At 36.1% G+C, this 26,065-nt stretch overlaps 1 protein-coding gene across 2 annotated transcripts in view; it reads left to right on the forward strand.

The window, feature by feature from the left end:
• Window positions 1-26,065, forward strand: part of UBR5 (ubiquitin protein ligase E3 component n-recognin 5) — a 122,375-nt gene that overhangs the window by 68,229 nt on the left and 28,081 nt on the right. For both annotated transcript variants that reach the window (XM_087447566.1, XM_004431228.3), the window contains exons 17-36: window positions 405-548; window positions 645-756; window positions 1,001-1,155; window positions 1,426-1,623; window positions 5,111-5,321; window positions 6,076-6,202; window positions 10,169-10,320; window positions 10,769-10,864; window positions 11,233-11,356; window positions 15,084-15,181; window positions 15,972-16,120; window positions 16,626-16,717; window positions 17,940-18,086; window positions 18,181-18,299; window positions 18,410-18,536; window positions 18,622-18,751; window positions 19,856-20,016; window positions 20,138-20,377; window positions 24,619-24,742; window positions 25,340-25,451. In XM_087447566.1, the coding sequence (XP_087303692.1) occupies window positions 405-548; window positions 645-756; window positions 1,001-1,155; window positions 1,426-1,623; window positions 5,111-5,321; window positions 6,076-6,202; window positions 10,169-10,320; window positions 10,769-10,864; window positions 11,233-11,356; window positions 15,084-15,181; window positions 15,972-16,120; window positions 16,626-16,717; window positions 17,940-18,086; window positions 18,181-18,299; window positions 18,410-18,536; window positions 18,622-18,751; window positions 19,856-20,016; window positions 20,138-20,377; window positions 24,619-24,742; window positions 25,340-25,451 (2,818 nt within the window). The remainder of the gene's footprint in view (window positions 1-404; window positions 549-644; window positions 757-1,000; window positions 1,156-1,425; window positions 1,624-5,110; window positions 5,322-6,075; window positions 6,203-10,168; window positions 10,321-10,768; window positions 10,865-11,232; window positions 11,357-15,083; window positions 15,182-15,971; window positions 16,121-16,625; window positions 16,718-17,939; window positions 18,087-18,180; window positions 18,300-18,409; window positions 18,537-18,621; window positions 18,752-19,855; window positions 20,017-20,137; window positions 20,378-24,618; window positions 24,743-25,339; window positions 25,452-26,065) is intronic.

Below are 26,065 nucleotides of genomic sequence, written 5' to 3' on the forward strand. Positions count from 1 at the left end.
TCGGTAGCCACTTATGGCTAATGGCTACCATATTGGACAGTACAGATATGGACTAGTAACATCATTGCAAAAGTTCTTTTGCGGAGTGGGGCTCTAAACTAATAAAGAGGGAGGATGGGAGGATTGTGTGGGTTATACTTAATTTTTTTCAATTGATTCCTAAACATCCACAGACTGTAATCACTGGCTACTGGGTCAGTTTTTCTCTAGAAAATAAGCCTCAAACATACAACAAAGCTTTGGTGAGTCTGTTCAGGTTAATTTTATAACTTAGTGATCATTGAAGAAACATAGTCATAAGGAATTAAATGCCTTCAATGTTAAATTAGTTCAATGAATATAATTTGCCTATTGATTTCACATAAGTTAGTGTTACTATTCAGCATATTTACCTGTACTTCTAGGTGCTAAAAGTGGATGGTGCCTATGTTGCTGTAAAATTCCCAGGAACATCCAGTAATACAAACTGTCAGAGCAGCTCTGGTTCCGATGCTGACCCTTCCTCTCTCCTGCAAGATTGTAGGTTACTTAGAATTGATGAGCTGCAGGTAAGTGTAGAGGAGTCACCCAGCAGGTGAATATTGGGATGGACTCCTTGAGTAGGTCATGGAATTTGAGAGCAAAATTCCTTTTGTGTCATGCAGGTTGTTAAAACTGGTGGAACACCAAAAGTTCCTGACTGTTTCCAAAGGACTCCTAAAAAACTTTGTATACCTGAAAAAACAGAAATATTAGCAGTGAATGTGGATTCCAAAGGTAAAGATTTTGTAACTTTCTCAACTGGCATATTCTATATCCTGTTAATACTTGTGCAGTATATGGGAATAGGATAAAGTGGTTTGAGGCGTTTGGCAGTTTTTGTGTAATGTTATGGATTGAAGTGTATCTACATTTCAAATGTGGCCAGAGATGTTAAAATTTGGTATGTACTTATTAGAGATTATTGAAGTTTTGTAACAATGTTGTTTTTTTTTTTTTTTACATGTATGTGTTTCTGAAGGTGTGCATGCTGTTTTGAAGACTGGAAATTGGGTACGATACTGTATCTTTGATCTTGCTACAGGAAAAGCAGAACAAGAAAATAATTTCCCTACAAGCAGCATTGCTTTCCTTGGTCAGAATGAGAGGAATGTAGCCATTTTTACTGCTGGGCAGGTATAGAGGCTTATTTTTGCTTTTGGAAAGTGATATGACAACATTGGCATTTTTGTGAAGCTTAAGGTTTGGCTCTAGTTTGCTTGTTATTAAACTATTGAAAAATTAAGAATATCCAGCACATTTTAATACTAAGTTTCTTATTTGGTCAATATTACAAACTAATATATATATATAACTAATTTAATTTGAAAATAAATGTATCTGTTGTAAAAAACAGAGATACATTTTTGATTGGGAGCTGAACTTATTATTTTCCCTCTCTTATAGGAGTCTCCTGTTATTCTTCGAGATGGAAATGGTACTATCTACCCCATGGCCAAAGATTGCATGGGAGGAATAAGGGATCCTGATTGGCTTGATCTTCCACCTATTAGTAGTCTTGGGATGGGTGTACATTCTTTAATAAATCTTCCTGCCAATTCAACAATCAAAAAGAAAGCTGCTATTATCATCATGGCTGTAGAGGTAATTTGACTTTTGAAACTACTTGGCATTTTAATTCAGAAGACAGTGCTAGTCTAGGGAAATAATCTTGACTAGATCATTCATTGCCCCTTCCTTACAGGAGCTAATAGTCTATTAGGACAAGAGAGTTGAGTAAACCATTGATTACGTTATACTCTTAAGTGTTTGAGTGAGGGATGCAGTGTTGTAGGAACACAAAAGGGAGGGTTATAAACCAGACTGTGACTATAGAGAAGGCTTCTCTGAGGAGGTGAGGCCTGGACACAGCTTTGTGTAATCAGATGGGGGTCTGCTAGACACCAGATGAAGGTGAGAGGTTTTATCCCAGGCAGGAAGCAGCCTTTGTGAATCTCATTAATATGTTCGGAGAATGTGTACATTCTTGTGTACATTCAGGATCACTGCTGACATGCTGAGAATGCGAGGGGGACAGAGTGGAAGTAGGGAGACCAGTTAGGAGGTTATTAAAATAATCCAGGTGGGAGGTGATGGTGGCTTGGCCCAGGAGGTAGAGTTATGAGTGAGAAGTGATTAGATTCTAGATATACTAGATAGGTTTTAAGGTAAAACCAACAGGATTTGCTTATGGCTAAATATAGGATCTGAAATAGAGGAAGCAAGCAGGTGCAAGGTCTTGGAAAAATGAAGTTGCCATCTATTGAGGTGAAGACTGTAGGGATGAAGCAGATTCAGGAGGGAGAGGGGGTGACATCAAGAGTTTGTTTTTAGACATGTCAAGTTTAAGATACCTATCAGATATCTAAGGGGAGATGGTGAATAGAGAGTTAGATGTGTAAATCTTCTGAAGACCAGGAGAGAGGGATCAAGGTGGAGAAATATACTTAAGAGTTGTCAGTACATCTGTGACGTTTAAAGGAATTATACTGAATGAGATTACCAAGGTCATGGAGAAGAGAAAAGTTCTAAGGACTGAGCCATGAGAATAGTCTCAGCATTTAAATTTAAGATCCCAAGGAACCTGCACGAGAGACTGAGAAGGAGCATTAACAAGCGTAAGGATGGAAATGGAGCTCAGTATGGGAGCTTATTTACCTTCCATTAGGTTGGGAGTGATAAGCAAACTTGTTAGAACTGCATCTAAAATACTCTGAATCCAGGTGCTCCTGAGAGCTGCCTGTAAGCTTTTGTTTAGAGAGACAGTGCTCATATTCTTAATTTAGTTTAGATTGTAACCTCACTAGACTAGTGGTTCCAAACTGGTAGTGGTGTGGGATTAAGGAGGTGGCTGTGGCCTGAACTTAGCTCGTAGAAATAGCTTTCACATCGTTTTAGAATTCTTGATGAGTTCCCAACATTTAAAAACTCACAGGATTTATATTTAAAATTCAGATTTTCTGTTGCTCTAAAAAATTAGAAGATCTAGTAACACTGGGCCATCATAAAAACATTAGTCAGTCCCTTTTAGAGGCTATACATGGTCTTTCCAATTCATTGCAGTTCCCACTACTTAAAATTTATTGCTCTGAGTCCAGATGTTGTTGCCATTTATTTATTGTACAGCTTGTGTTATCTTTTTTACACCCAGCCTCCTCCACTCATTTATATTACTTCAAATACTTCTGTAGGCATTTGATTCTATGACCCCTGTACTTTGTCAGCATCTGAAGGGTAAAGGTAAAATGTGTCATCATCTCCGTGGGTGGGCATAAAGTGTATCATCATTTATCTTTGTACCTCAGTGACTGGGGCTTGGTGCCTAGTAGACCTGCAAGAAATTTTTTACTGAACTCTCTCTGCCTTTTGCCAAAAGAATAAGTGACAAATACAGCATTTAGTGATGCAGAATTAACTTTTTTTGCTTGTAACGCAGTAAATGTGGTATTGATACTCTCAGTGTGAGCCCATGTACAGTCCAGGAGGTTGGAGATGAAAGTTCCCTGTAGGAGTAGCTGCTTCTAACAAATGACTGGCTGATTGCTTGAAAACATTCTGTGTCACAGCAGTGTGCAGCAGAGTATCTTGATTTTAGTTACTTTTAAAAGTACTATGCTTTTTATTCTTTGGAGAGACTTTGACATATTCTCTCAACATATTGATTAATGCATATATGTCACCAGACTTTGGCAAGTTTAGTGTTATGTGGCCCAGCTCATACTCTTGAACTAGAGCTTGCAATTTATGGGGTCACCTCACAGCTTTAGTTCCACAATCAAAATGGCCAATTTCACGTGTGGCAGGTACTGAAAATAGTTTTTTAGCTGTATTTTCTTGTATCCCCTTTCCCCCCCTTTTACCTCTCCTCTTTCCTATAAGGTTGTGGGAAGGGATAGGTTGTTTAGGCAGTTTGCGGGGAGGAGCCAAGTTGTTCAGATGCATCTTTCTTCTTCCATGTATATTCCCACACTCTTTTTCCACCTGCTTTTTTCCAGTTCCTAATTCTAGTTAAAATGAACAAATTTACTTGTTTTCCAAAACTGATGCTTTATATTTAGTCCATTAAATATCCCATAACAATAGTTTCACCTTCAGAAAGAAGTACATTTGAACTCCTTGGTATGTTCATTTTGTATCTTAGTCCATTCATGCTGCTATAGACTGTTATTGGCTTTTAAACAACAGCAGTTTATTTCTCACGGTTCTGGAGGCTGGAAGTCGAAGATCAAGGTGTGGGAGGTTTGGTGTCTGGTGAGGACCCACTTACTGGTTTGTAGACAGCCATGTGTCCTCATATGGTAGAAGGGGAGATCTCCACTCTCTTCAGCCCCTGTTAAGGGCATTAATTCTAGTCATGAGGACTCTATCCTCATGACCTACACCTCCCAAAGGCCCCATCTCCAAATACTGTCACGTTGGGGATTAGGTTTCAACATATGCATTTTGAGGGGGACACAGATATTTAGTCTATAGCATGCTGTTTCTCAGGTAGTTAATGATATGTTCTATAAATACTTTATCAGTCTACCATGTCTTTGACAGTGGAATACATTATTTGTCACCTTTAGGGGATTGCATCTGTCATGATTTCTGGGGAGTTGAAGGTACCACAGTGTGATATAGCCTTTAAGAGCCTAAGAGGCTATAAGGAAGCCTGAAGTAAAATATGTGCCCTTTGCTTAATTGGTTAACAATACTAATAGTGTTCTAATTCAGTAGTTATATAATATATAATATAAACCAGGGGTTGGCAAACTATGGCCTGCAGGCCAAATCCAGCCCCTCCTATTCCTTTGTGCATTCTATATAGCTGCTCTCCTGGCTGCAGCCACAGAATTGGGTTAGTTGCAAAAGCTGAAAATATTTACTGGTCCTTTACAGAAAATTTACCCACCCTTTTCCATTCCTGTCAATTGTATACTCTGCTTAGAGGGTACCCTTAAGTTCAACTCCTTTTGCCAGGCTACCTGAAATTGTCTCTACTTATTTGCAGAGCTGATTATATTACTGTGTTGGCCATGAGAAATTTTTGAAATGTGTAATGTGCTATTCAGATTCATTGAAGTTTTTTCCCTAATTTGTCTGAGCACAGAAGCAAACCTTAATGCAACACATCCTGCGCTGTGACTATGAGGCCTGTCGACAGTATCTTATGAATCTTGAGCAAGCGGTTGTTTTAGAGCAGAATCTACAGATGCTACAGACATTCATCAGCCACAGATGTGATGGAAATCGAAATATTTTGCATGCTTGTGTATCAGTTTGCTTTCCAACCAGCAATAAGGAAACTAAAGAAGAAGAGGGTGAGATTAAGAACTATAACAAGGTCTTTAGAAGGAATTTTAGGCAATTTTGAAAAGATAACAACTATTAAAGGAAAGAAAAGGAAATCACTATAAATAATTTGTATGTACTGTACTTTGTTGTGTAAAATCTAGGAGTTTTGACATTCTGAGAAGGTAAAAATGCCTGTCCTCTTATTAGAATGAGTATGTAACATAAGCAAATAAAATTATCAATATGTTTTTGTTGTCTTGAGTCCTGTTGTCTATGATATATGCAAACTATATGTATAATACGTAATGAGCTTTACTGATCTGATAATTGCAGATGACTTTTGTTATGGTGAGAATTATTTAGCAAGTTAAGGCAAGTTATATTGAGGCACCTTCTATCCCAGTTTTCAGAATCGAGAGGCAAGAGTAACCTAGTGAATTGTTAGATCTTTTTGGAAAAGTAAATAAGCTTTTTTAAAATTTTAAATTGGCTAAATGAAGGTAGAAACTGAAAACCTAAATTGCAGCTGTGTAATTCATAATGTTTAATGAATGCATAATAATGCAGAATAAGGAAATAATTCACATATTAAAGGTCATAGTTCAATCTGTCTTAAGTGTTTGTTGCTCTGAGGAGGAAAAACTAAGCTATTAATTGTCTCTAGTATGTGACTAGAGCACTGAAATACAGAGCACTTAGCATTTACTGGCCTGCACGTGCTCAATCACTTAGTTATTTTTGAAGTTTAAATTGATCCTAATTTTTCTCTTTATGTTTCAGAAGCAGAGCGCTCTGAAAGAAATACATTCGCAGAAAGGCTTTCTGCTGTTGAGGCCATTGCAAATGCAATATCAGTCGTTTCAAGCAATGGCCCAGGTAATCGGGCTGGATCATCAAGTAGCCGAAGGTAATGTGATTTTTACCAGGAAAGTTTAATTGGCGGAAACATAATCCAAGTACAGGAAAAAATGTATCTCTTACCCATCATACGCATGAATTGGTGGGTCTTTTTGTTTTGTTATTGTTCCTCCCAATATCACCCTGGGAAAAATACCTGATAATATCTAATTAGAGTTTAAGTATAGAACAGTAGGACCAAAATGCTTCAAAAATTTGAGATAATTTAGACAAGCAGTTCAAACTTGATTCTTTGAATGTGTTTTAAATTCATCATTCTTGTTTCCTAGGAAGTTATTTTCTTTAGTTGGAGAACAAGTAATAACAATAAATGGAAGAACATCAATCTTTTATTTTCAGATTGCTTATTTAGGTCAATTTCTCAGATGTCTTAAAGATCTGGGAAGAAATGAAAAGCTGGTGTGTGTTATGAATGTTTGATATTTTAAATTTTCAGGCTTTCTGAGTTTTGAGATGGACAAATCTTATAACATGTTAAAAATTACTAGGTGTTTGAATAGATGAAGAATATAAAGAATTCAGGATATAGCTGTTTTTTTTCCTGAAGAAAAATGCACATTCATATTAGACATGAGAACCAAAATTCTTGGATACGTGACAGATCATTATTGGAAGCACTGCTCACTGTGCTCAGGTGATAGGTTGTAAAGTCTACTTAAAATGAAGACTCTCTTTGCCTATTTTCTGTTCCATATTCAGCTTTCCTTTTAAAAAATGATTCTTCTAAAACTGGTACCAACTTGATAGCTTCCAAGGTTCAAAAACATCCTGAAGTGAGATTTATCAAAAACTATGAGTGACCAAATTATAATTTAAAACAGTACAAAAACATGATGTAGACTATACAAAATGGAAACTATCACCAGCTTATTTGTTTAGGACTATAGTAGGCAGACAAAGTGTTTGGTTTAAAATGGAAAGCAACTTAAATTCTTCATGAAGAAATTAGTGTCTGAATTATTTCAGGTATTTCATTTCCTCAGGGAAAATACAGGTGCAAATCAAGTTGGACTCTGATATGGTTGGTCCAATGCCAGTGCTGCCATCTTTTTTTCATGTAAGGATTATTTTGAAGGCAAAGACTAAAAGGAGCTTCAAGAGTGGGTGATGTGTTGCTCACAGAAATAATTTGCAGAGTAAGCTCCTTTGAGGCATTTGCCGAAGATTTCACTGCAGTGCTCTTACCCAGTTCAAACTCAGGGCTGCCGGTTGAACAGATGAAAGCACAGGAGTCTTATTATCCACGCCGGGCAGTAGGAAGTCCACAGACTCTGCTTCACTGAAGTGAAACCCTCCTCTAGCCTACAATGGATTTTCTAGGCGATGCCCCTTGATGAGTATGCAGGCTGGGATTCATGAGCTGTAAGCTCAAAACTGATGCCATTTCAATATTGAATGGAGTACTGTTAAATGCCTTCAGATGATGATTTGACTCAGAAGTTTTGTTATGTGACTCAATAGTTCCTGAGTACAAAGGGCAGATTTAGTGGAAAGCTTGATTGATGCATCTGATTGCAGGTGTATGTACTCTAGAGATTGTTAATCTGGAAGACACATGACCTTCGCTTTTTTGTCACAGTGTTATGTTTGAACATGACTGGATTCTAAGGCTTCTGTAGCATGGATATTACGTGCTTACAAAGAGGAAATTACATCATCCTTGAATTCTTCCATATTGTCAGAAAATACGATGACTACAGGCAAGCCTATACGAAGAAATGTCAAAACTCTGAATCTTAGCAGCCAAGGTGGTATCTCCTCAGTATTGTCCTCAGCCACTGAGGATACAGGTGAATCTTCATGAATTGTGTACAACATCTTGAAGAATAATTTTCTTTTTTTTGTTTTTTGTTTTTTGTTTTTAAAGAATCTATATGAGGAGCTGGGCATTGTACTTAAAAATGTTCCCAAGACCTAATGAAGAAAAGAGGTTAAGGACAATTTTTTAAATGACAAGGAATGACCCCCTCACTTAATATTGAAATTGACTACATCACAACAACAAAGTTGGGAGTTTGCAAGTTCAAGATGAGACTATGGTCTCAATTTATCTTCATTTATTCTTAATCTGCTCTAAGCTAGAGGTTGGAGAATAGCCCACATGTTTTGTTTGGCCTGTGCTATGTTAAAATTTTTTTTCTTTAAAATTTGAATGCCTTTAGATGAGCATATATGCCTCTAGTTTGCCATTGCTCCCTACTTACACCTGACTGCCCTTTCCTCAGTTTATTTTATCTTCTGGGCCAATAGGCATTGAGTTTGTGACCCTGGTGTAAGCATTCTTCTTGATAAGCCCAAAACATGCATTTATTTTCAGGTTATTTGCAGTGCTTCCCAATTATTGCTGATTTTTTTTTTCTCTCTCTGTGTTTTGAATAAGACCCATTAGGATACCAAGTGTCTATGTTGAGTTTAATTAAAATTGTATAGGAGCATCACAGTGTGTACAGTCACCCTGGTGTGTGCTGTTACTGGTAAGGAGCCTGCCTTTCTCTGTGGGTGATGTCTTTGGGCAGAGAAGTGACCTCAACTGATATGATCACTGTGCCCTGCTCTCCTTCATAATATAAAACCTCGTAAACTCAGATTTCTAAACTGGGAGAGAGAAGATGTTGATTCCATAAAAGAATTAACTATAAGTATTTTTAATACTGAATACTATAATAACTAATATATTATTTGAGACATTAAAATTTACTTTGTAGCATCTTGCAAAGAATGTTTCTGTTCCCTAAGGTACATCATCATACACAAGTCTTATAAAATAGACGTGTTCCTGCAAGTAGTAGCCTCTAAAAGAAATTTTTGTAAATGCTTTAAAAATTTTTTTCTTATAAAACTGAAAGTGTATGGATATGGAAAAACACATTTACCCTTGGATTAAATAATAATTATAATTAAACATTCAAACGTTAATAAAAATCTTTCTAAATTACTTATTTTTAGACATATAATGTTCACCTGAAGGTGTTAGGTCTTGCACATCATTTGAAGTGTCATGTCTTTGGGATTAAATCTGCATGGGAGAATGAAGTCCCTTGTGTGTTGCCTGGCCCTTAAAATCAAATTTTTACTCTTTATTCATTTAGAAGCTTTAAAATTGTGGCTGAGTGAAGGGATTTGCCTTATGTGCTCTCTCTCAATTGCTGTTAGTTCTTAATGTGTTAATTTTATAGCCTTTGTAAGCTTTTATTCAGAGGTATAGATTTTTGTATGGTAGTTACCACTTCCCCTAATGAGGTCTGTGTTCGTGATTATTTCTTTTTCTTTTTAGTGATGTGCACACCTGTGCAGTATTATTATTATTTTTTTGATATAGCAGGAGAAAAAATATCACGCCCAGACATTAACAACACATTTTACAAGCTCCAGTTTCATTCATTATAATTTCCTTGGGATGCAAGTTGTACTGTTAAAAAAACATTTTTTGTGTAAAAAATAAATCTAAATTGGTCTTTGTTTTAAAACTACCTACTGTGTGATTATTAGTTTAGTTGCTTTTGAGATCACAGAAAAGGGATTTAGTGGGCTAACAGTATTGGTTTTGTGCTGATCAGTATGTTTGCTGATGTCTATTATTAAACTTAATTCTTATTGATTATAAACAGGGGACAGAAAAATTTTTTATTTCAATGTTTAGCTGTTCATTTATCTTAACTGTATAAAAGATTATTTTTTAATCTTACTTCACCGCAACTTTTGTTCCCTGTGCTTAAGTTTGTGTGGGAGCTTATTCTAGTGGTTTTAGTGCTGAACTGGGTACTAGGAGCCCCCAGTTGCATTTCTATCCCTCACTGACTTATTCTGTGATTCCAGAATGGCATTTGTCCTTCACTTCCCTTGCCTGGATTATTTGCTTATAGAGCAAACTTTGATCTCAGATGAGAAGTTCTGTGCACCTTTCTGTCATTTTTAGACATAGTGGTGAGCCCTGATTTTGTCTATGTTCCTCTAGTTTGAGATTACGGGAAATGATGAGACGTTCGTTGAGAGCGGCTGGTTTGGGTAGACATGAAGCTGGAGCTTCATCCAGTGACCACCAGGATCCAGTTTCACCCCCCATAGCTCCCCCTAGTTGGGTTCCTGACCCTCCTGCAATGGATCCTGGTAAGATCTATTATTTTATTTAGTGTTTAACAAAAAGACAAGGTCATGAAAGAAAAGAAATTGAACATTTTAATAGGATATTTAGAAATCTGAAATATTTAAAAAGTAACATAATGAGTATTATTATAACTAATTTATTTATAAAGATTTAGTTTTAAGGGGTTTGTAATTTAAAAATTAAAATTCTAGAAACTCTTGTCAGGTATCTCTCTTTTATTGAAATATCTATTTCCATACTGGTAACAAACTAGCTAGTAACCTATCAAGATAAGTCAGTAATTTGCCTAGTGGATTCCTTCTCTTATAGTTGGGAAAAGAAATTTCCACTTAAACCTCTGTCCGATTTGACCTTTGGCTTGCTGAGAAAAGCCTTAAGGCCAGTTAAGAGAACATTTTAGGGATATGTTGCCTATAATGATGTACATCCTGCTGTTCTGTTTACTGAAAGATGGTGACATTGATTTTATCCTGGCCCCTGCTGTGGGATCTCTTACCACAGCAGCGACTGGCACCGGTCAAGGACCAAGCACCTCCACCATTCCAGGTGAGAATCTGTATTATTTTATCTGCCCAGGCATTTGGAAGATAAAAGGACACACTTTGGATATAGGCTTTTACAGATCCACATTTTATCTCAAGTAGCCTTTCCTTGGCTTGAAAAGCATCTAATTCTCTGAATTATCTTCTATATGTCAGTGAAATTGTGGTGTGTGTACATATAATTCATCACTTGAGATTTGTAAAAATGTGTTAATGTGTTTAAATTCTCTGTAATGAAGTTACTTACTACCAATAGTAGAATATTTTTCTGGTGGTTTATTTAATAGATACTTGGTATGTTATTCCAGAATATTCTTTCAGTCTGTCTTGTTTACTCTTATTTTGTTACCAAATAGATCTGCTTAATTACAGGTCCTTCCACAGAGCCATCTGTAGTAGAATCTAAGGATCGAAAGGCCAATGCTCACTTTATATTAAAACTGTTATGTGACAGTGTTGTTCTGCAGCCCTATCTACGAGAACTCCTCTCTGCCAAGTAAGAAGTTTAATATACTTTTGATATGAAAATTTAGCTTATTTCCTTTTACTGTTCAAGTTGATCTTCTTGCAATGTATGGACAACAGTTATCTCATGTGAACTTAAAATAATTTATCAGAATCCAAGCCAGCCCTGGTGGTCTAGTGGTTAAGATTCAGAGCTCTCACCACTGTGGCCCGGGTTTGTTTTCTGGTCATGGAACCACACCACCCATCTGTCAGTTGTCCTACCGTGGCAGCTGCATGTTGCTGTGATGCTGATAGCTATGCCACTGGTATTTCAAATACTAGCAGGGTCACCCATGGTGGAAGGTTTCTGTGGAGCTTCTAGACTAAGACAGATTAGGAAGAAGGACCTGGCCACCCACTCCTGAAAAAACTGGCCATGAAAACCCTATGAATAATGGAGCATTGTCTGATATAGCACCGGAAGATGAGTGGATGGCACAAAAAGACCAGGCAGGGTTCTGCTCTGCTGTACACACGGTCGCTAGGAGTAGAATCGACAGAACTTGATGGCACTAACAACAAATCAGGATCTAGCTCTGTTACTAAGCTCTCTTCAGTGAAAAGAGGCCTTCTCAGTATAATGTAGTATACACTAAATGAATACAAATCAATTTTATGCTAGCTTGATCAGGGTGTATCTATGTTTAAAAGATCACAGTGTAGTTATTCTCAAGTGTGAATCCATAAATTAGTTCTATCATTGTCACCTGGAGAACTTTAAAAATTATACAGATTCTTCCCCAAGCTCTACACTAGAAGTATAACTCAGTAGGTCTGGGATGGGGCCTGGAATCTATATTTTAAAACTCCGTGGATGATGCTGATGGTTTCTTGAGAAATCTTTTTGACTTGCAGAATTATCATGAGAGTACGCAGGGTTTTTGATAAGTATTTTGTGATAAATGCTCAGTAACCATTAATAGATTATATCTCTGCTTTCAGCATGATTGTTTATCTTCTTTTATAAACTTATTATAATAATAAGCATTCTTATAAAAGTTAGCTATTATCTGTACCAAACTCTACTTGCAATAACTCTTAATTTTAGCAATAACCATCTGGAGTAGATAATATTATCCCCATTTTACATTTGAAGAAGTGTGCTTAGAGGTTAACTAACTTGCCCAGGGTCACAAAACCCTAGCAAGTGGCACAGCTGGAATCCCAGCCCTCGTCTCTATCTCTTGATTCCAGAACTGAGACTCCCAATTATCACCCTTATGCCACCTCCCCATAATTAAGTACAAGGAAGTGTTTTGAGTTTTTTACTTTTGAGGACAGCAAGTTTTTATGTTTAAGCCTTATTGACCAACCTTACAATGAAAAAGACCCATTTTATGAATTTATGATTACTTTAATGAAGGCTGCTCCACTAGTAAAAAAAAAAAAAAAAGTCACTGGATTGTAAGAAAAGTTATTACTACAGAACCAGCTCACTAATTTATTAGTGGTTTGAGGCATAGATAAAAATGGTGTATATACAAATACAGTATAACTTTCTATTTTTGTTTTCTCAATTGTCATTTTTAGTTTCTATTTATGGTGTTTTTAAGCATATCATCTTTGTATAATTTCCTCACAATCATTTGGTGTTGTCTAAAAATTTATTGTATGTTCTTATACTCTTCATTTTTAATCTATTTTGTATTTCTACAATTAATTTCTATTTCACTAGTCCTTTATTATAGTGTATTCACAATAGTTGCTTTTTCCCCCTCTATCTGAGAAAATATATAAAACATGTGGAAAACACTCAATATGACATCCCATTAATAAGCTGATATTATTGATGGCAGCTTTGAAACAAATTAGAGGAGAGGCAAGGTTTTTTTGCCTGACTTTTAGGTGATAAGCATAGAGATTCTCAAATTGGTCCTTTTTTTCCTAATAAAATTTCCTAAGTGGTATATCTGGAAATTAGTTACCATACGGATGACTCAATTAAGAAAAGTTTTTTCTTAATTGTGTTTGGCAGTATGTAAAGTGTGGGAGAATACATTATCAGAGCACTGAATCTCAATTTGAGCATGGTGGTGATGGGGGGTGCGGGCTGCATGTGAGCGTGTTGAGGATGACGGATTTAATAAAAGAATATTCATTATTTTCAATTTAAGGATACACCCCCCCCCCAACCTCCCTCCAATTCCAGGTGTGGGTGGTTGGAGTTTGTTTTTATAATATAAGCTAAAGAAAGTAAATTTTGATAAAATCATCCTGGTTAGTAAAGATGAAGAGTATTCTATTATTCTCAACCAACTCATACTTAATATGGGGAGAGAAGTAATATGAAGCTTTTTTCGTTTTGTTTTTAATTAAAAGTGTGGGCGTGTTGTTGAAAAATTGAAAAACATTGCATTGCAGAATAAAATGTTATCTCTGCCTTCTAGTAGCCCATAATTAAATTGGGATATATGTTAGACATTTGTAACATGTATATTAATTTGGGGTAGGAGGGACACATAAGTGTATTTTAGAGTAAACAGAAGGGAGAAATGTGTTTATTCTGTAGTAGGCAGCTTTATGAGGATGAAGTTTGAGTAGAACCATGAGGAATAGAAGGAGAGAAGGGTGAGCAACAACATAGAAATGGAGAAGTATAAATATTTTCAGCAGCAGTGATTTATCCAATTAAAAGTGGAGGATTAGAAGAGGAGATAAATAGCCAGTGAATCCGAAAAATTAGGTTAAAGCCACCACTTCTATTCTTTGGGCTCAAATCTTCTGAATAATAGTTTTGGTTAGATTGTAATAGAATCAAAGTGGGGTTATAAGAATAATAATGTGATAATGGTATAAAAAAGGATTAAAATAGGCAAGAGTAGAGACCAGAATGGAGGCTGTGTTTTGTGTGTCTACCTGTAGCCTTCAATATGTGTTGCAATAAACTCAACTAATGAGTTGTTGAAAATGGAAAAGAAAGATTAGATGCAAAAGTAAAAAACTGATTTAGAAGGAAGACTTCATGAAGAATGCAAGTTTTTTGTCTTAGTTACTAGGGGTGGTGGTACTGTAGTCTGCCATAGATAAATCAGGTAGAGAGCAGGTTTGGGGAGAAAGATGATGTTGGTTGTTAGACATGTTGAATGTGAGGTAACACTGGGAAATCCCAAGTAGACTTATCAAGTAAGCAAGTGTAGATGTTGGAACTGTATTATCATCATAGAAGTGGTAGTTGCTAAGGTGGTTGAGAGAGGGAGGCACAAATGGTTGAGGACTCAATTTTGGGAAATGCAAAGGATGCGGGAGGGAATAGAAATTCAGTGAAGAATATTGAAGGTACACTTTTAAGAGAAAATACATAATAGCAGCTAACATTTATTGTGGACATGTTATTTGCTAGGCATTGTGCTAAAAGCTTTTTAAGCAATAGTTCATTTAATCCTTATCACAATTGTATAAGATAGAGCCTATTACTATCCCCACATCTAGAAAGTATTAGTTTGACTCCGGACTGCTTGCTGATCTATTCTTTAGTGTCACTAAGGCCAAGAAAGGAGAGCGTGGTTTAGAGAGACAGGGACTCCACAGAGGTGGCTTGCTTTCTTAAGTGCGATAATATGAGACCAGAAAATACCACCATGATTTTCTTTGAGTGGTCGGACATTATTTAATAAAACAAAACTAGTTTTTTTGTTTCATCAGGAACAGATATTTCTTTTATAACTGGGAAGGAAAATAGTTAATAATATTTGTATGTACAATTTTTCTCATTTTAGGGATGCAAGAGGGATGACCCCATTTATGTCAGCTGTAAGTGGCCGAGCTTATCCTGCTGCAATTACCATCTTAGAAACAGCCCAGAAAATTGCAAAAGGTAATTTATTTCAAGTCTTAAATGAGTTGCTTATTTTTTAATTTGAATAGATTCTCTTCTACACACATAATATAATTATTCAGACTTGATTAGAAACTATCAAAATAATTCTTTTGTGTGTGTAAAATTCATGTGTTTATACTTTTAAAAGTATATTGTATCATCTACTTTCCATCAAAAAGCAGCTGGTATAAATTTCTTAAATTAAAAAGAATTTCCATAATGGATAGTGTAATGACTAATCTTTTGAAAATAAAGATAGATTACTGATAGAACCTGTCAGCAGTTAATTGGTGGTAGTGATACAATTTTCTAGAAATAATAGGCCAGATGTCTTAATGTTCTTCCTTCTGACTTGGAATTCCTGCTTAATAGAAAGCATTAAGGAATATCAATTCCTGCCATCCAGCCTTTAAAAGATTAAAGTGGTTATCTTTTTTAAAATACTGGCTATAAATAATTTGTTATTATCTATAATTTGTTAAATAGAGCTAGAACTTGAATCTTAACTGTATAACCCAGAGTTAAGGATTCAGGTGGCTGATGTATGGTGTATTTGTATAGTCCTCCTATGTGGTTATGATATAATTACACTTTGCCCCCCTTTGCAGCAGAATTGATTAGATTTCCCTGCATGTTGACTTTGTATATCAATTTTTTAAATTAATATATAGTAGTTTCTGATTTATGCTGTGTAAATGTTAGAGCTTTTCCATTTGAGGAAAGTAGTAGATGGCTGTGATCAAGTCTTTTCTTGATACATAAACAATTGTGTTCTTAATCTTTTTAGCTGAAGTATCCTCAAGTGAAAAAGAGGAAGATGTATTTATGGGAATGGTTTGCCCATCAGGCACCAACCCTGATGACTCTCCTTTGTATGTCTTATGTTGTAATGATACCTGCAGTTTTACGTGGACTGGAGCAGAGCACATTAATCAGGTAAGTTAGTTGACATTTCCCTGTATTTATGCTATCTTCAGGTTTTCTTTCTTTCCCTGTGACCATCACTAGAGTTAATAGTTCTTAGCTTTGGAATTGCAAGTCTGATATTTCCTTGTACTCTGAGTTATAAAATTCTCCAAAGAAAATTAATTTTTATTTAATGCTTAAATAAATGAGGCAGAGGAGTTGATTGTTAAATTAGTTATGGGATATCATGAAAATTAGAAATCTTCACTGGGTAGTATAATCTGATCCACAACTCTTGATATAGATTTTAACTATAATTCCTTTTTTTGTTGATACAAATTATTTTTGCCTTACTGGTACTATTTGATTTCCATTTGTATAATATTGTAAAATGTATGACTCTTTGTTTCTGGAGCACATTAATTTTGCTTTGCTGTTGTTGTGATTGAATTGTTTTAGAAAATACCAGAAATAATCATTATGATGAGATATACATATCATTATTCTTTTAAAAAGTATACTCCTTTAATTTTAGGATATTTTTGAGTGTCGAACATGTGGCTTGCTGGAGTCACTCTGTTGTTGTACGGAATGTGCAAGGGTTTGTCACAAAGGTCACGATTGCAAGTGAGTACAATTCTAGTTCTCATTAATATTATAAACTGTTTAGATTCATATTGCTGTATTAAAATAGTCTATATAGACCAAGTCATGTTTTAATTGTTTCATAATTCAGAAAGCATGAGGTTTTTCTCAAGTTGCCCTCTTTAAGCTAGTTTATATATTAAAATGTGGTTCTTGATTTAAAGTGTACTTTGAAATGTGTTTGCTAGTTCTAATGTAGCCCTCTTTAAATAAAAGTAGGTTAATATGCTAAGGAATATGTGATCACACATTGTGACTAGGATCAGATTAGCCCCTTGAGAAACATGTCTATAGAGTATTTTTGTCTGGATTTTCCAGCCAGTCTCTGGCCCCCAACAGTTGGGTTTGCCAGCAGGAAATTGCTGCAGGCATTAAGAGAAGCGTGGTGAATGTTAGGCCTGGGCATTATTTACTTCTTAAACTAAATGTGATAACCTTTTATCTAGCAATAGAGTTACCATGGCTAGTGTTAGTTTTTACAGACCTAAGAAGCTCTCAAATACCCTCCACCCCAGCACTAACATTTGCAGTGCCTCATTCTTAATAGGGACATCAGCTGTAACTGCTACACATGTGTAGGTGTTATAGTCAGTAGAGAATTGGTTTGTAAAACCCATCTGTTGTGCTTTAAAATAAGTATATAGCACAAGTAGAAGATTTTTATAGATATTGCATTGATTATTTATGATTTTTATTAAAAGAATTTTGGCTAATATGTTTGTCTTCCTTATTTTAAACATCTAAAAGTGATAATCTATTTATTCATGCTTATAAGTGCACTCATTGGCTACATGCTAGGGGGGTGGTGACAAGATAGTCCCTGTCCTCACAGGATTTACGATCTTGTCCAAGGACACAAGCAAGAAAGACCTGCCCATAGGGTGTTAGGGCCTGTCAGATGCACGTAGTTGGACCACTGAAACTGAACTGGGATGTGAGGAATTAGGGAAGATGCTCCAGAAGAAGTGGACATACCTGAGTCATGACAAGATACCTCTTCTTGTGAGAGTTTTGTGTTGATTTATAGGCTTCATTCCAATAAGTAATCCTTCTTGTTATGTATACTTTAACATTTATACTTCACATTTAAAAATTAACATGCATTCTATCTGGTTTCAATGAGTTATGCATCCATAATTTCAATACAGACATTTGTATTTTTTTTAAATTTCAGTTTTTGTACTTGTGTATGAATTCTTTCTAGACTCAAACGGACGTCACCCACAGCCTATTGTGATTGTTGGGAGAAATGTAAATGTAAAACTCTAATTGCTGGACAGAAATCTGCTCGTCTTGATCTACTTTATCGCCTGCTCACTGCTACTAATCTGGTCACTCTGCCAAACAGCAGGCAAGTGGGATTTTTAGGACATAAACTAAATTGAAAAAGCACAGCACATCTAAGTAGGCTTTTCCCCCACTCACAACAATGTTCTGTTTTGCAGGGGAGAGCACCTCTTACTGTTTTTAGTGCAGACAGTTGCGAGGCAGACGGTAGAGCACTGCCAGTACAGACCTCCTCGAATCAGGGAGGATCGGAACCGGAAGACAGCGAATCCTGAAGGTGAGTACATTTGACAATTATGACTTTGGAATGTTTATTTGTAACTATAAACACACTAAACATTTATTATGTTAACTTCTGTCTTACCCATTATTTCTTTTCCTTTTTAGATTCAGATATGCCTGATCATGATTTAGAACCCCCAAGGTTTGCCCAGCTTGCATTGGAGCGTGTTCTGCAGGACTGGAATGCTTTGAGATCTATGATTATGTTTGGGTCACAGGAGAATAAAGATCCGTATGTATTATCTTTTTAGATTTATGTCTTTGGCGTGTTAGTATAGGCATTTACAGTGCATTTTGTCTTTCCTTCCACCCTCAAGTCTCAGTGCCAGCAGTAGGATAGGCCATCTTTTGCCAGAAGAGCAAGTATACCTCAATCAGCAAAGCGGCACAATTCGGCTGGACTGTTTCACTCATTGCCTTATAGTCAAGTGTACAGCAGATATTTTGGTAAGTCCTTTGACTATTTATTTACAAGCACATGAAAAGGATGTTTTTCTTACTTTGCCTCCCATAATTTTACTAATTCAAACTCCTAAGTACTGATAAGCTCTAATTAAACAGTACCTTAAGGGGAATGGAATTTGGAGGTGATTAGAATTTTTTCATTCTAAATAAAAATCCTAAAATGTGTTTAAAATACCACAGTATAAAAATATATGGAGCAGTGTTCAAAATTAATAGTAACTCAGTGCAAATTTTTTTAAAGTACCTCTTTTTTGCTATGAAATTAGAAAAGAATATAAACTGGAAACCTAGTGCTGATGAGGTTACTGTAAAAAGAACACACTCAGACACTGATGGGATGGCATTGCTTTTGGTACTCTTTTGGAAAACAAATGGGCAATGTCAAGAGCCATAGAAGTAAATCATTGTCCTCCAAACTTGTCATAAAGAAATAATTTATAATAGGAGAAAAGAAAAAATCCTGTCACACAATAATGTAAAATTAAAAAATGGAAATGCTTTATGAATCCAATAGTAGTGGACTATTGAATCAGTTATAGCCCAACCACTTACTAAAATGTAATGCAGCAATTTGAAAGTTAAAGGTTAATATAAGTAGTATTTAAAAGAAAAACAGAGAAAACAGAACATGAAATCGGGTGTTCTCTGTAATTAATATCTATATGATAGACCATGCATAGAAATGGGACTAGAAAGTAATAATAATGGTTAAGTGAGAGGGGTGGGATTATGAATTTATTAATGTATCTGATTCTACTTTGCTGTTCCATTAAATACCCTATAGTGAATGAAATATATTCTTCCTCTGATTTATATGGTATTGTTCTTCTAAATATTAATTGATATACATAGGACTAGGAGACTAAAAATAAGAAATCAGACATTTTAGACCCACTGTAGGTTAATCACAGTGGAAGGCATGTGGCATAAATTAATCACTGACATTGTAAATGTTTGGTTAAATTTATTTTGAGATTTTTATTATGAAATGTTAGTATTGAAAAAATGTTAGAACTTTTTACTTTATGAATGTATAAACATTGTGGGATGTCTCAACATTAATAGAATGATTACAATTTTTTAAAGCTTCTAGATACTCTGCTAGGAACACTAGTGAAAGAACTCCAAAACAAATATACACCTGGACGTAGAGAAGAAGCTATTGCTGTGACAATGAGGTTTTTGCGTTCAGTAGCAAGAGTTTTTGTCATTCTTAGTGTGGAGATGGCTTCATCCAAAAAGAAAAAGTAAGGCATCCTTTTTGATTTTGGCTTTTATATCGTGTTGCACACATTTCTTGTGATAATGATAATGTCATGGATATGAAAGGATTCATAAAAGATTCGTATATTTTCCTTTTTGCTCTAGCAACTTTATTCCACAGCCAATTGGAAAATGCAAGCGTGTATTCCAAGCACTGCTACCTTACGCTGTGGAGGAATTGTGCAATGTAGCAGAGTCACTGATTGTTCCTGTCAGAATGGGGATCGCTCGCCCGACTGCACCTTTCACTCTGGCTAGTACTAGCATAGATGCCATGCAAGGCAGCGAGGAGCTGTTTTCAGTGGAACCACTGCCACCACGACCATCATCTGATCAGTCTAGCAGGTAAATTTCTACCTGGTAGCAGATTCTGATTAATTCTTTCTCTGGAAATGTCATGTTCAGCTTACTAAAACCTTTGCATAAACACTCAAATAGTATACATGATCATTTGTGTAACAAATGGTAAAGATTTTACTTTGGAACGTGTGAAAGCACGTTAAAAATTATATATGTCTGCACATCTGAGTGTACACATCTAATAGACATATAGTTGTGTGTTTTGTTTTTGGTTTGGAAAGGCACTATTTTTATTATGCCAATAAAATAATCTGGTAAAAAAGTTTATTTTAGACTTCTGTAGACATCATTACTTTTTGTTCTTTCTTACCTTTAAATATAGCCTGCTGTAAGGCCAAGCTGAGGAATGAAAAGACCTATAACTTACTGTGTCCAAAGGCTTGGGGTAGGGGGGCAGCTTATTTGTATAAGCCACATAACAGCCAGAATGCTGGAATTTTTTAGTATTCGCTACAACAACCATATTATGTAGGATAAGGCTAAAACAATTCAATAATACTAAAGTTTCTAGTTATAAGATTATTCTTAAATCTCATTCATCTTTTCCATTTGTTTGATAGTTTTCCTAACTAGACTGTAAGCTTATTGAGTCAGAACGTTTAGAAACTAGAACATTCTGGTGTCTTTTATTAGCACAGTGCTTCTCAAACTTTAATATGCATGCAAATCACTTGGGTATCTTATTAAAATGCAGAGGCTGATTCTGGAGGTCTGGGTGAGGCCTGAGATTATGTATTTCTTATAAACTCTCAGTGCCAATGCTGCTGGTTTAGGGGCCGCACTTGTGAGTTGCAAGGCAAGGCTCTAGAGATCTTTAGCAAATATTTGTTTTATTTGGTTTTCTCAAGTCTGACTTTGTTACTGTGTGTTTGTGTAATAATGTTTTAATAAGGATCTTTAGGACCTAAAGACCCCTCTTCCTCTTTTCTGGAAACATCTGTATGTTAAGGATGGGCTGCTTTGGTATTTGGAACAGTTCCCAAGACTTCATCCTTGGGTTTCATCTGCCTTGATGTTGAGTATTTGCTCTCTCACTATTCTCCTTATTATGCCATATGCCAGTATATGTGTCCCAACTTTTTTTTATTGTCAGGTCTCCTAGGATGTCCTGCAATCTTAATCCAGATTTTTCTGTCAAAGCTCTCCTGTAGTAGCTTGTCACTGATATACTTCCAGGATTTGCTGAGAACTATTATAAATAAGCTACATATGTATAAGACTTGCCAAATACACCTAGGATATCCACTGTTTCTGCTAGCAGAGTCTGCTTGGGCTCCACATGATGTTCCTGATCTGATCTCCTGTGAGGAAACCCCTAATTACTTAAGTGGTATTACCTTGTGAATTCTTTGTACTTTTCCCTTGGTTTTGTTCCAGAACGTAAAATTCTTTTATCCGTTGAACAGATTTTGGGATCATATCATCTCATCTCTAAATAGTGCCCATGAGCCTGTTCTACTAAGTTTCAAAATTTTGTGTCACCTTGCCCTGCTTCTTAGTCTCTTTAGTTGTGCACTCTTAAGCTCCATTCCCCTTGGTTGATTCTTGGGCCAATCTCTCATGTTTTCCCAGAAGGAGATCTGATTTGATAATCAAGAGGTAATAGTGCTAATGTTTTCTACAACTGTTGATATAATATAGAAGTCCTTCATTATAATACAGTACAATCACTCCTTCTCATAAGGGGGTATTTTGACCAGTGTTCCAAGCATGTCTTAAATAAAAAGTAGCCACTTGACCAGTCCCTGGGATTTTCCTTGTGTTGGATGGTAGATGATGTATATCGCTCCATTGAGTGTAAAGTCTTGAGTTTAGTAGTTTTGCTGTTTCTGTTGCTTCCCTCCACCTCTTTAAAACTCTTATGTCTTTATTAATTAATCTTGCTCTACTCTTATCTCTATGCCTCATATAATAATTGCTACCCAAATTTTAGTATGAACTAGGAATGTTCCTAAGCATTGTAGATGCATTACTTGTTTTAATCTTCTCAATAACTCGTAGATACCCACTATCATCCTAATTTTAAAAGTGAAGAAACTGAGACTCAGAGAGGTTAGGTAACTTGTCCAGGGTCACAGAGCTATTAAAGTTTAGATATATTTAGAGATAATTCTAGACAGATGTTTTTCTTTTTCCTGTACTCCTGAATGTTAGAGGGCAGAATAGAGAGAGAAATTGCTGCTTGGTGCTTACTGTTAGTGTTGAGGCATCAGATTAGCCAACACTGAATTTCACCGTACCTCATAGTGCAAATTGCAGTCCTCAACTCTCATGAGCGTAGGCTTGTTCCCTGAAGAGACATTATTCCTGTCACCATCCAGCCATGGCTGATATAGGTAAGTCTCTTGAAACCTGTTGCCCTTCTATGATTTATATTTGGCTTTATGGATGTGAGGGAGACAGAAGAGGGGATTTCTATGATGTAACTTCCTATCTTGCTTAGACCCCAGACTGTCTCCTGTGGGATCTATGGTTCCTTGAACTCTTCTAGCCTAAGACTCATTAGTAGATGCCTTGGGTGTAAATGGTGGCACCATTACTCTCAAGCTTATTCAGTATGATTGTTTCCCTTTATCACCAGGATAGTGGTGCTTTGTTTTTAATATTTTATTTAGCTACTTAGGTGTTCCATACCAAGAGTGATTTCTCTGCGCAGTCTGGCAAATTGCTGGAAATAGAAGTCCCAAAAACTTAAAAAGTATTTTAACAACTCCTGTTGGACTGGGTTCAGGACTGTGGTGTTTCATTGTGCCAGAAGTCTCGTGGGAAAAAAGTTGAATTGTGGTGTGAAGAAAACTGAAGCTCCATTTCTAAATTGGGAGTTACAATATGTTTTGTGTATTGGCAGTATCATACATACTAAGTGCATAACTTCTTCAAGTAACTACTTTGAGGGGACTATAGGTCTTATGGGTGTTTGTTCACGTTGTTTTTTTAAAAAAGAAATATTCGGGGCCAGCCTGGTGGCGCAAGTGGTTAAGTGTGCACGCGTGCTCCGCTGCGGCGGACCAGGGTTCGCCGGTTCGGATCCTGGGTGCGCACCGACGCACCGCTTGGCAAGCCATGCTGTGGCAGCGTCCCATGTAAGGTGGAGGACGATGGGCATGGATGTTAGCCCGGGGCCAGTCTTCCTCAGCAAAAAGAGGAGGATTGGCAGATGTTAGCTCAGGGCCGATCTTCCTCACAAAAAAAAAAGAAATACTCATTAATTGTGGCTTCACACAATGCTGACTTTTAATATTGAAAATGTTGAAATCTTAGTGATTGGAAATACCCTTTTCATCTCTTCAGATTTTCTTTTAGCCTCTTCACATGCTTGGTAATTCACTGTCTCTGTGAATTACCAGTTACTTAGTTAAATTTCTAGTATTAAACAGCATATTGAGACTACTTGTCTGTTGATTTGAAGGCAGACTGGTTTGATTCTTATTTCTCAGAGCAGCTTAGATGAGGAAAGAACACTATCAGTATAAACACTTAAAGGTCCTTTAACTTTAACCTCTTTTAGACTGCGTTTCTCTGTTAAAGGATAATAGGTCACAGGGTTATTTAGCACCATCTTTTGATCTCAGACCTGCATTTTAAGTGCATCCTCTGCTTTCTCCCCTTCTGTCCAAGAAAGGACAGATGAAGGCACTCTGTCCTTTCAGCTGTTTCCAAGTCAGATTTTTAGGGAAATGAAACTATTTTGCTATTCCACCTTTCGTTATGGTTCTATTTTAAAGTCATACTTATGAACTGATGTTTCCCCCCCACACACATCAGCGAGTCAATGGTTAATAAGCTGATGCAAAGTAGGTCATGTCCAGTCTCTTAAAGAGTAGATCACTTGTAATAAGCACAGTTGTTAATGGATGAATGCTGCTATCGGAGCCTTTGGAAGTTGAGGACTGCTAGTGTTAAAAGCAATGGAAAAGGAAAAATCTTCCTTGTAGAATATTTCAGTGGGAGAAACTCATAAAAGTACATGCCTTAACACCAATTTGAAATGACTTACTAAAAAAATAAGAACAATTCTGAGATATTTAAGTTATATCTCTATGGTAAAATAACTTCTTTGGGGTTCGTATTTTCTGATATACTATAGATGAATTATTGTTGGTTTCCAGGAATTTTTAGGTCAGATTTAAAATAGCATCACAGTGAGTAACACTGAGAAGCGTAAAGCCTGTGATGTATGTCAGAGGTGTGGCAGCAGTGTACTCATAACCTCCTGATCCTCACAGCTCCAGCCAGTCTCAGTCGTCCTACATCATCCGGAATCCACAGCAGAGGCGCATCAGCCAGTCGCAGCCTGTTCGGGGCAGAGATGAAGAACAGGATGATATTGTTTCAGCAGATGTGGAAGAGGTGGTTTTAATTGTTTTAACTGTGGTAGATGAGAGGCTTTTATTTGGAAGGGAAGGGGAAAGTAATCATTAGCTTACTACTATTATATGTATTTGCTTCCAGCTTTTAGACTTTTGTTAGATGTTCTCATTTGTGGTTATGCATCTTAAAATATTTTAGTAATCTTTGATTTACTGGATAATACAAAATTGGAGACATAAACTTGTTTTTACTTAAGGGTTAATAGAAAAGATATTCTCAGTGTTAAAAAAAGTTTTAGTAGTTTTGTGCAGTGTATTTGAAGGTAGAGAGGATACTGCATATTAGGTAAATTTTATAATTGCAGAAGCTTACAAAAACTTACACTCCCCACATAAATGTTACATTTCTAATTTTAAGGTTCTGTACATAGACAGTAATCATAAACTTTGGGATATGTCAGCATGATTTTTGATAGCAAATTGTTATTAGCAAATGAAGATTTTCAAAACTGGTTAGTGTTACAATTCCCTGTAGGTAGGGATCTTTATATTTTAGTTTACTAATTGCTGTGAAGGAACACTGTTAGAGATGCGGGTTTATTATGTACTTTGTATACAAATAAGATTCTGGATTTAGGTTGAGGTGGTAGAGGGTGTGGCTGGAGAAGAGGATCATCATGATGAACAGGAAGAACACGGGGAAGAAAATGCTGAGGCAGAAGGACAACATGATGAGCATGATGAAGACGGTATGCAGGTTATTTGAGAAATTATTCAATATGAATAAATCAGGTACCTTTAAAGAGGGATATTATATGTGTAAAATAATTTATCCTCTTCTCCCTTTACCTTTTGGTTTAAGTCACTTTCTCTTTTCTTAAATGGCTTTTAGAAATTAAAATAATCATAACCACATTAGGAAATATTTGGAAATTAGAGAAAAGGAAAACAAATGACCCATAATCCCATCCAGACACTAACAGTTTGTATTTTTACTTTGTTTTCCCTTGTACTGCCCTGTTCCCATGCATGTCTTTTAGATATTATATGTATAATTTTTGTGACTTTCTTTTTTCACTTAAAATAATCATTTTGGCCTTTTTGACACATAGTTGTAATACCATTCTTATTAGTAGTCAGAGGATAGACTTTTTGGGGATCAGCTTTATTGAGGTGTAATTGACATACAATAAACTGCACATATTTAAAGTTTATAATTTTACATGTATTGCCATGTGTATATACCATGAAAATATAGAGGATAGACATTTTTAACTTCCTTCTACTTTTGGAATCCCAATATGTAAAATAGATAAAAATGGAGCAGTGGACCTAACCTAGGGCTCTGCCCACTGGCTAAAGT

Source organism: Ceratotherium simum, chromosome 23, assembly GCF_057802395.1.
Source record: "Ceratotherium simum simum isolate JZ-2026a chromosome 23, ASM5780239v1, whole genome shotgun sequence".
Classification (NCBI taxonomy): domain Eukaryota; kingdom Metazoa; phylum Chordata; class Mammalia; order Perissodactyla; family Rhinocerotidae; genus Ceratotherium; species Ceratotherium simum.